Source organism: Alosa sapidissima, chromosome 23, assembly GCF_018492685.1.
Source record: "Alosa sapidissima isolate fAloSap1 chromosome 23, fAloSap1.pri, whole genome shotgun sequence".
NCBI classification, from domain to species: domain Eukaryota; kingdom Metazoa; phylum Chordata; class Actinopteri; order Clupeiformes; family Clupeidae; genus Alosa; species Alosa sapidissima.
In genome coordinates this window covers 9,468,416-9,479,953 of record NC_055979.1, presented here as the reverse complement: position 1 = coordinate 9,479,953, position 11,538 = coordinate 9,468,416, and the positions used below count along the sequence as shown (strand labels likewise).

The 11,538-nt window shown below is 49.3% G+C and overlaps 1 protein-coding gene across 1 annotated transcript in view; it reads left to right on the top strand.

The window, feature by feature from the left end:
• The window catches only part of ahr2 (aryl hydrocarbon receptor 2), a 105,159-nt gene that overhangs the window by 89,250 nt on the left and 4,371 nt on the right, over window positions 1–11,538 (top strand). The window contains exons 5-10 of the mRNA XM_042079748.1: window positions 4,560–4,680; window positions 5,282–5,421; window positions 7,435–7,637; window positions 8,272–8,385; window positions 8,774–8,908; window positions 9,239–11,291. Of these exons, the coding sequence (XP_041935682.1) occupies window positions 4,560–4,680; window positions 5,282–5,421; window positions 7,435–7,637; window positions 8,272–8,385; window positions 8,774–8,908; window positions 9,239–11,291 (2,766 nt within the window). The remainder of the gene's footprint in view (window positions 1–4,559; window positions 4,681–5,281; window positions 5,422–7,434; window positions 7,638–8,271; window positions 8,386–8,773; window positions 8,909–9,238; window positions 11,292–11,538) is intronic.

The window sequence follows — 11,538 nt, the reverse complement described above, 5'->3', positions numbered from 1 at the left end:
AGCAGCCAGAGCTACGCCTACTCTGTGTGTGTGTGTGTGTGTGTGTGTGTGTGTGTGTGTGTGTGTGTGTGTGTGTGTGTGTGTGTGTCTATATGTGTGTGTTTGAGTCCCATGTCACTATCTCTCTGTGCCCAATTGCCCTGGAGAAACATTATATTAGCCTAGAAATCTAGACGCGCCCCTAGCGGCAGCAAATTACATTTGCTGCCAGGGCTATAATGATATCCTTGTATCTACAAAGCTAGTGAATAGTAAAAGGGAATGTTTTATATATATATATATATATATATATACATGATATGCATGAAGAGATTTCTTTTTATCGCCATTGTTGACACCCTGCAGTTCACTATGTCAATGCAGATGGCAAATGCAATGTGGAAAAGCACTTTTTTAAATATTCTTCCATTTGGAGCTTTATGTGTGTAAACAGCAGTCAGTAGCGTGGTGACTGTGGTCTGCATTCCCCTCCGCCGTCCCGCTGTTTGCTGCGTCCGTTCTCCCGCGGTCATTTTGTTTGTCATGTGAATGTCATCGTGTCTCTGCTATTCAGCTGAGGCGTGACTTACAGTTCTGGAAATGAGAGGGTGCCGACACACACACACACACACACACACACACACACACACACCACACACACACACACACACACTGGGCTTCCACAGAACAGCAAAAGCCCACAGAAGGGAGCAGTGCTGAACCCCACCTACTCCCCCCACATAGAATCTGGATCAGAATTGGGCTTTATATGTATGGAGCACATTATCAGTGTTGGCTTTATATGTATGGAGCACATTATCAGTGTTGGCTTTATTGGGCTTTATATGCATGGAGCACATTATCAGTGTTGGCTTTATATGTATGGAGCACATTATCAGTGTTGGCTTTATATGTATGGAGCACATTATCAGTGTTGGCTTTATATGTATGGAGTACATTATCAGTGTTGGCTTTACAACATACCGACGATGGACGCCTTATTTAGCGATGGAACACAATACACATGATGCATGCTAATACAAACAAACAATGTACAGAAAGTCTACAGAGACTACAAATAGTTTGGGTCCTAAATGGTTGGAAAGCACAGGTTGGATGATCTGTAGGGATAGCGTATTAGATCACACCGACGGAGGCTGTTCGCTGTAAAGCTCCACACGGAAAGCTGTTTATCCTTTTCAGCTGTTTACAGACACGCGATCGTGCATTGTGCTTCAGCGAGCGTATTTGACACATTGTTACACTACGTCCACATAGCTGTGGCATTCCTCCAGCTCCTGCCACATCCGAGTTGTTCTCAAGTCAGATGTCACACACAGTACAGAGACACGGTACAGTAGACGGTGATAAATCACACTCTACAGTGTTCTCAGACAAACTGGCCGAACCTGCTGTGTGTGTGTGTGTGTGTGTGTGTGTGTGTGTGTGTGTGTGTGTGTGTGTGTGTGTGTGTGTGTGTGTGTGTGTGTGTGTGTGAGAGATCATTGAAGGTCTGCTCATTCAAAAGAACAAAACAGGAAAAGAAGATAATTCCTCAACCCCAGTGTGTGAGGAGCATAACTCAGACACGTGATCTGCAAATCAGATAGAAAGCCACTTTTGTGTTAAGAATCTTTTTTGTTTTTCATAGAAAGCCAATTACTGGAAATTGCAGAAAACACATAACTGTGGCCATGCCTCAAATGTTCACACACACACACACACATGTTCACACACATGTTCACACAAACACATGCACATACACACACACACACACACACACACACACACACACACACACACACACACACACACACACGCACACACACTCAAACACTCACACGCATACACATATTTGTCATTTGGTTGCGGTAACAGTGACTAATGGACCAAATGTCATCCTCTCCTGTTGCACATACCAAGGTGACCAGATAACTATGTGCCACTCCTTTGCAATGTAATTAGGTCCTAAGTGAGAAGATGAGTGATTATAAGCACATACACACACACACACACACACACACACACACACACACACACACACACACACCGATCTTAACAAATTGTGTGTTGTGCATTGGCATCGTAAGTGTGTGCATTTGGTGTGCATGTGGATGAGGTTATGTATAGACTGGTTTCAAACATGGTGTTTGTTTAAGTTTGTTTTAGATGTTACCACCTTAGTGTGTTTGTAAGTGCATACATACTATGTATGTGTGTGTGTGTGTGTGTGTGTGTGTGTGTGTGTGTGTTTGTATCTGTATGTGCGTGCATCTCAATATGTCTGTGCTGTACCAACCTGTCAGCACACTGAATAATGATGTTCCAGTCTGTGTGTGTGTGTGTGTGTGTGTGTGTGTGTGTGTGTGTGTGAGTGTGTGTGTGTGTCAGAGAGGTTCATCCATCCACCCTTGGCACCCCTCCACATTGCATGCATATCTGTGTGAGACTGTTTGAAAGTCAGAAGTTCACGGCCAAATAGGCCGCACTTCCCAGACACATCTCCCTCAAGGGAACAGTAATGGGCCAACAGCTTCAGAAAGAAAGAAAGAGAGAGAGAGAGAGAGACAGAGAGAGAGAGAGAGACAGAGAGAGAGGGAGAGAGAGAAGGGAAAGAGAAAGAGAGGTAAGGAAATAGAGAGGGAGAGGGAAGGTAAAAGAGTACCCTCGGGTGCCGATGGGCTCTAATAGGTTATTGGAAGGCAGACAGCAGTCTTTTCATTTTTCAGTCAGTCATTTTTCATAGCTCACACTTGCTATTGAGGCACTGCACAGCTATCCTGCCGAGTGCACACACACACACATGCACACACACACGGACACACACACACACACACGGACACACACACACACACATAAACACACACACAGTGTGTGCCCCCCATGGTGAGCCCGGCGTACCATACGGCAGACACGTGTGAGTCATGCATGAGGCAGATGAGACGGGTATGACCGACTAGCACAGAAGCACTGTTCACGCACACACACACACACACACACACACACACACACACATTCTCTCTCTCTCTCTCTCTGCCCACCCACAGCCAAGAAAGGCCCTGCAGCTAGTGCTAGTACAACGCTAGTGCTAACATTACTGCGAGTACTAGCTGTTAGCAGCGGGTGCTAACATTACTGCTAGTGCTAGCTGTCAGCAGCGGGTGCTAACATTACTGCTAGTGCTAGCTGTTAGCAGCAGGTGTTTCATCTTTAGATGGTTATCCATAGAAGACATGTTCTTATTGCACTTTAATACAGCTGTACACAGCTTACATGTCACTGTGGAACAATTCTCACTTTCACTGAGGTACGTCCTTACCCAGGGATGTGTAGAGAGAGAGAGAGACTGGCATCTGTGTAGCGTGTGTGTGTGTGAGTGTGTGTGCGTGTTTGTGTGTAGTTAAGTGTACAGCCAGCTCAATCAGAGTTCAACATTGAAACATGGTGCCAACCAGCCAATCAGCCTTTTAGCCACCAGCAAATTGCCTGCTTCCTCTGAGTGACTCACCTAGCAGACACTCCACCCCACACTTATGCCTTGGTTTGTCTATGCCGCATGTCCCGATCCACACACAGATACACACACCTGTACACACACACAAACACACGTGTACACACACACACACACAGCCACACAATACACACACACACACACACATACACACACATACACACACTAACACACAGCTACTTGTTTACGTTGGCTTTTGATTCGGCCGCATGTATGTCCTCGTGCTTTTTTTCTCCACACACAAACACACACACACACACACACACACACACACACACACACACACACACACACCTCAGCACAGAGTGTCGGGATGACTTTCCTCCCTGCCCCCAGCTAATTGGGCCAGAGCCAGGAATGTGCAGACGGATGAGACGTGAATTACACACACACACACACACACACACAAACAAACAGATGGGACGGGAATTATGAGCTGTTGCCTCTCTGACAGGACTGTTTACCTTGGAGCGTGCGAGTGTGAAGGTCTCTTGGTTAAGAATGGCCGCCCATTCTGATAAAGGGATGGGAGGGGTGAGTGTGGGAGGGATATCTGTGTGTGTCTGTGTGTGACGGCACCGGCCGCCGGCCCACCACATTTAGCTAAATAAATGGCAGGTGCGATGCCTCAGCCCTCAGCACCAGATAAGTGTCTAATGTTGTCACTGAAATACACAGGACACACCATACCTAACAGCCCTGTGTGTGTGTGTGTGTGTGTGTGTGTATGTGTGTGTATGTGTGTGTGTGTGTGTTTGTGTGTGGGCAAGTCAGAGTAGGAAAGGATAGAGATAGACAGTTAAATTCCCACTGCTTCTACCATTAGGGGTCAGCACTTCTTAATTTCTATTCTGTCCTGCTGTAGCTGTTGGGCCAGGTCTGGTTCTCATGGGGCCCAGAGTGGGGGCAGTTCAGACCTGATGCTGGCCGCTCACTGTGTGTGTGTGTGTGTGTGTGTGTGTGTGTGTGTCTGTGTGTGTGTGTGTGTATGTGTGTGTGTGTATGTATGTATAAATCGCTATGGTCACTTGTTGTGACAACACCCTGACCCTGTTTGTTGTCTGCCCAGTCTGACGTGGTCCACCAGAGCGTCTTTGAGCTGATCCACACAGATGACCGCGCCATGTTCAGACGCCAGCTTCACTTCGCACTCAACCCCACCCAGACAGACTGCACCGAGGCATCCGACAGTTAGTATCCCACCGGCCTGGCACACACACATACACGCACATACACACACACATACACACACACACACACACACACACACACACGCACACGCACAATCACATACACGCATACACACACACACACACAAACAAACATACATACACAAACACACACACACACACACACACACACAAACACACACACAGACACACACACGCATACACACACGCACACACACATACACACACACACACAACTCCAGTTGCAACAGGCAGCCCTCATGACGGAACTCTTAAGGAATGTGTGTGTGGCACTGCGCTGGACCTGGTTCATGTGGGGGGGATTTGATGTTCTCTGCGCTAATGCACAAAAAAAGAGTTCAAAAAGGAAAAGGACGGAGAGAAGGGAAGCAAAATGTGCTAGAGCCCTGATGAATGCAAACAGTGACTCATGCTCCACAGTTTTCTGCTGGTGTTGGCTTTCAATTCTTCCTTTGTCATGTTCAAATTAGCTAAAAATTCTCCTCTCCCTCTGACTCTGTCTCTCTTCCTCTATCTTTCTCCCTCTCTCTTGCCCTCTGTGTGTGTGTGTGTGTGTGTGTGTGTGTGTGTGTGTGACCAGGTATGCAGAGCAGCAGTGAAGTCACCAGCAACCTGATGACCTACAACCCGCTGCACATCCCCCCAGAGAATTCCTCCTTCCTGGAACGGAGCTTCTGCTGCCGCTTCCGTTGTCTTCTGGACAACTCCTCGGGCTTCCTGGTAAACACCGGCCTGTCCGTCCATTCACACCGCGCACGCACACACACACACACACACACACACACACACACACACACACACACACACACCATATTAGTGTTGTCACAATACCAAAATTATGACTTCGATACTATACCTGCCATAAATATCACGATGCTCGATACTAAAACGATACTACGGCGAAATCCTAAGATATCTGGAGAAGAAAGGACTCAAACCTCCTCCAAGTGTACTGAGTCATTTGTGTTGAATTTGGTGCACTTTTGTAGTGTGTAGGTCAATTCTGGGTTCTAAACTTCTAAACTTCCTACATAATTATTTTTTTTTTCATAGTCAGTCAAATAATAGGCCTACTTTGTGTGATTAAGTCCTTTATTGTTTGTTATAGTTCATTTACATTGTGTTGTGTTTTGGCAATAAAGTAGCTTAAAATAGCCAAACTAGGCTAGATCAAAGTCAGTGTTAAAATTACTGCATGCAAATCACTGAATGCTAGGCAGAGGGGCCTAATCTTTAGGCCATTTGATGTACAGTATAGGCTACCCTAGGCCTTCCCGTGTTCATGGGATTTCTTTGACAGTTGCAAAGGGGAAAATGTGAGGATAGTCTTCTTTGCGCCCAGTGTACCAGTACGACGTTCCAACCACTCAGGTCTTCGTCAGATAGGCCTACACCATTACCTGTTGCAATATATCTGTGTGCATTCCTACATTATGTCTATTTCTTTGATAACATGATTTGCTACCAAGTACTGTAACAATAAGCCGCTATTATTATTAGGACTCAACACACTTTGGTGGTATTATGCTGTGGGCTTTAATTAGCGCATTTCGGGTAGCCTATCCTACATCTGGGCAATAATTATTGAACAAATTGCAATCTACATGCCATGACAAATATTACCAGTAGTAGGCTACTGACCGAACATGAAATAGATCGTTTACAAGTTATGGTAATGTTATTCTGGCGTGAACATTGCGCTTTCATCACGTTAGCACCCTATGATTACAGCTCGTTATGTCTCGTCAAAATGATTACAGCTCGTTATGTCTCGTCAAAATTCATTGATGAAGGAAGGTTCGCTTTATCCCAGAGAACCATACTCGTTTCACTTAGGCTAGACTAAAACATAAGAGAAGAACTTGGCACTAACCATGTAGTCGTGTTTTCAATAGAATATTCGTTAACCTGTCGTTCTTTGAACTCTTTAAAAATGTTGGGATATGTCTGTGAGGTGTTTAGCCAAGTTCCATGCGTAGCCTACTGCTTTTAAATGACTTTGTGTACCTGATGGCTTGCCTTCACTATTCGCGATGTACCTGATGGCTTGCCTTTACTATTCGCGATGTATCCGAAATAGTTGCAGATTTCACTGCACCTTTTGTTTTATCCACAAGGCCTAGAACTGTCGGCAAAGAACTATGTTGACGTTGGCTGCGCACTCACTCACTCAGAGCTGCCTGCTTGACACGCCCACTTGCCTAGATGCGTGCAAGGAGCAGTGAGAGCAGCAGTTCACACAGACACAGAACGTTATTATTTTAATACAGTATCGATTCTAAAAACGTCTGAAATCGTATCGTTTTTTGCGTGAAGGCATCGCGGTACCTTTTTAGTATCGATACACCGTGCAACACTAACGCATATACATATATACATATATACATATTTAGTCTGTAAATGAGGACCCTTAGTTGTAGGAGCCTTGGTCTGACCCTACCTTTAAATGAGGACCCTTAGTTGTAGGAGCCTTGGTCTGACCCTACTTTTAAATGAGGACCCTTCATTGTAGGAGCCTTGGTCTGACCCTACCTTTAAATGAGGACCCTTAGTTGTAGGAGCCTTGGTCTGACCCTACCTTTAAATGAGGACCCTTAGTTGTAGGAGCCTTGGTCTGACCCTACCTTCAAATGAGGACCCTTCATTGTAGGAGCCTTGGTCTGACCCTACCTTTAAATGAGGACCCTTCATTGTAGGAGCCTTGGTCTGACCACACCTTCCCCCCTCCCCCAGGCTCTGAACTTCCAAGGTCGTCTGAAGTACCTGCATGGGCAGAACAAGATGGCGGAGGACGGCACCATGTCCCACCCACAGCTGGCACTCTTTGTCATAGCAACGCCCCTGCAGCCACCGTCCATCCTGGAGATCCGTAGCAAGACGCTCATCTTCCAGACCAAGCACAAGCTGGACTTCACGCCCATGGGTGTCGACACCAGGTCTGAGCAATAAACATGTAAACAGTAAACACCTAGGTAAAAAAGTCACATCTGAAGGACTCCGTAAACATGTAAACAGTAAACACAGGTGGGAAATCTGGCTTGAGGAAGTAAAAGTCCTACCATGTATTGGTTTACCTGTGCACCTAAAACAGGTGATTTCACTTATTAGCTAATCTACCTGGCTGAAGAGTTGAGCTAGTAAGAATCAGATGGTTTTTACTGAAAGGTTGGAACAAATATGTGGTAGGACTTTTACTTTCTGCAGCCGGGTTTCCCCATCTTTGACAGTAAATTCCTAGGCAAAATGGTCACATCTGAGGAACATCTGATCGTCTCCGTAAACATGTAAACAGTAGACATGTGGGTAAACAGTAAACACCTGAACAGCTCAGTAGATATGTAGACCAGGTCAGTTCAGTAAATATGTTATTGAAGAAAGAAAGAAAGAGGCAGAAAGAAAGAGAATCCTGTGTGTTGCCCTCTGACACTGGTTGTTGTTGTTGTTGTGTGTGTGTGTGCGTGTGTGTGCGTGTGTGTGTGTGTGTGTGTGTGTGTGTGTGTGTGTGTGTGTGCGTGTGTGTGCGTGTGTGTGTGTGTGTGTGTGTGTGTGTGTGTGTGTGTGTGTGCAGGGGGGAAAGGTTGTCTTGGGCTACACGGAGTTGGAACTCTGCATGCGTGGCTCGGGCTACCAGTTTATCCACGCCGCCGACATGATGTACTGTGCAGACAACCACCTGAGGAGTAAGTACCCGCCACGTCTCTCGCAGAATGTCCCTCACAGGTCAAAGTTCAAAGGTCAAGTCAAGTCAAGTCAGTTTTATTTTTAAAGCGCATTTAACATGCACAGAGTGCAACCCAAAGCGCTGGCAGGTCAGACTCTCAACAATCAGATACACGTCCTCTGCAAATCAGTTAGGTGGCACACAAGTGCTTAGAGGTGTGAAATCACTCATATCGGATCCTTCCAACCAGGTGTAGCCTAACCCTAACCCTAAACCTAACCCTAGTAGCCTAACCCTAACTGTAAACGTAACCCTAGTAGCCTAACCCTAACCCTAGTAGATGTGCCCAACTGCTGGCCCCAGGTGAGATATGAGGTGTTTGACCATGTCTTCTGCCCTGCAGTGATGAAGACGGGGGGAGAGCGGCTTAACAGTGTTCCGGCTCCTGACCAAAGGGGGCTCCTGGTTGTGGGTCCAGGCCAACGCCAGACTCATCTACAAGCAAGGAAGACCGGAATTCATTGTGGCTCGCCAGAGGGCCCTGACGTGAGTCTCCACACAGCTGGGCTGTTTACTATCAACAAGACATCTGACAAGACCAATATGATACACCTCTTACTCACTTCAAATTCAGCCTCAAGGATCATCTATTTCTGGCTGGGTTTTGCTTCCTTAGTCTAACCCTGTGACTAATGACTACTTGTAGTAATCATTTCTCTCTCTCTCTCTCTCTCTCTCTCTCTCTCTCTGTCTCTCTCTCTCTCCTCTCTCTCTCTCTCTCTCTCTCTCTCTCCTCTCTCTCTCTCTCTCTCTCTCTCTCTCTGTCTCTCTCTCTTTCCCTCCTCTCTCTCTCTCTCTCTCTGTCTCTCTGAACAGAAATGAGGAGGGTGAAGAGCATCTGCGCCAGAGGAAGATCCAGCTTCCTTTCAACTTTGCGACGGGGGAGGCCCTCCTGTACGAAGACGCCGTCTCCGTGGCCTCCATCCCCAGTCAGCCCACCAAAGAGCCGCTGAAGCTGCCCAAGTCCGCCGAGCAGATTAACGTCGACCCCAACTCCCTGCTGGGCTCCATGCTCAAGCAGGACCAGATGTTGTATGGCCCGGGCAGCACCAACGACAACGGCAGCAGCGACGCCAATGTCCAGTTCCCTCCGATGCCCATGGAGGTGTCCATGGATTTGCCCATGGACCAGGTCTTCCTGGACAGCCACGCGCTGATGACCGTGCCTGGCGGGGACCCCTGGCAGCACTCACAGGCCACCGCTGCCACCACACCGACCGTGGGATCGGTCAAGTCGGAGACAAGTGTGAAGGACATGGTGGAGACGCTGCAGCAGATCATCGCGGACGCCAGCATGTGCCCGGAGCTGCAGCTGGACATAGACGTGGGCGATCTTGAGCTGAAGGAGTGGGAGAGCACGCTGCTGCGCATGAACATGACCACCAGCGAGAGCGCCGTCCAGCTCAACGACATCCTCACCAACGACATCTTCTCGTACGTGGAGGGCCTGTTTGAGGAGAACGGCCTGCAGATGCCCGCCTCGGGCCAGGGCGGCTTCGGGGACGTACACCCCGACTGCCTGCCAGGGCTGGAGCTGCAGACCTCCATCATGGCGGCTGCAGGACAGGTCTTCGACCTGCCGGGGGCTCCACCACCACAGCCACCGCCGACATTCAATGATGCCCAGCCGCAGGGCAACCTCCTGGGCATGGGCCTCCAGAACAACACGCCCATAGGAGGGGCACCGCGGGGCACCATGAAGCTCACACACATTGGCCCTGAGATGACGCTGGCACAGTCAGTGCCCACTGGTAGCCTCTCTAACCAGGCTCTACAGCAGAGGGTCCTGGGGAACGGAGCTGACCTCCAAGGGTTCAACCCCGCCGCTCTGGCCGGACAGTACAACCATTGCCAGGGCCAGGGTCAGCTACAGCAAGGTCGCCTGGGCAATGGCCCCCAGCAGAACAGCAGGGCGTCTGTGCCCCAGCGGCGGATTCTGACTGACCAGCAAGAGATGCTTGGCCAGGTGCACCCCAATGCGATGATGGTGCCCGCCATGCCAAACCACAACACCATGCCCACAGCTGCAACCCTGCCGTCCCAGCCAATGGCCTTTCAGAAGCCTCTCAACCCACCAAATGGCCAGGATGGCTCTTGGGTCTCGTCCCTGCCCGGCTCCGCCATGGCAGACGGCATGCTGGGAGGGCGCGCCCAGAGGATTCCAAACCAGACGGACATGTCGCTGACCAACTCGCCTGCCGCCTGTCTGCAGGGACGCTTCTCTCTGCACACCCAGCCCGGCCAGAACCCGTGGCCTCTCCAGCAGCAACAGCAGCAGAACCACCTGCAGCAGAGCCAGCAGCTGCAGAGCCAGCAGCTGCAGAGCCAGCAGCAGCAGCTTCCCAACCCCCTGTCCAATGGACACCAGCACTTGTCTAACTGCTACGGTCAGACGGCAAATTTCCAAAGAGACGCCATCTCGCAGCTTCTCCCCCAGAACACTCCGACCTTCGGGGCGGCCTTCCGAGCCCCGAACCCCGCCGCCACCCCTCAGCCGGGGTCAATGGGCGTCCCTCACCTACCTAAAAACAGCTGCATGTTCGACAGCTCGCCCCCAGCCGCTGCCCTTGCCCAGACCAACCTTGCTGCGTCCGCCCCATCTGCCCTGGCGAACGGCGTGGGCTACAACCACCGTCGGCCGGACGTCTCGGTGGCAGGCCACAACATGAAGGCCCTGCTCAACCACAGCCTGCCCCAGCAGCAGGCCACCTGTTTCTACCCGCGGAGCACCACCGACGCCCTGGGCACTGCCACCACCAACGTCGCTGTGCCCGCCCTCAACCACATCACCCCACAGGACACTCTCAACCCCCTGGAGACCCTGATGGCACCGCCACGGCCGTTCCTCAACTGCAACGGCCAGACACCGGTAAGCGGACTCCATTTGTCTCGCATGTACCGGCTGGATCACTAAAAGCAAGGTCAAGTGAAAGAAAGGGGAGCACTTCCCTGGGTCAAAAATGTTTGTAAATAATAAAATGTACAATAAAATGTGCAATAAAAGCACGGGGTGCTCATCAAAAATGGGCCTTTAAGCCGTCAACCTGCACATCAGCTATGAAAACCACCACACACACAGAAGAAAGCTTGTTACAATTCATCACTGTGCAATGCAT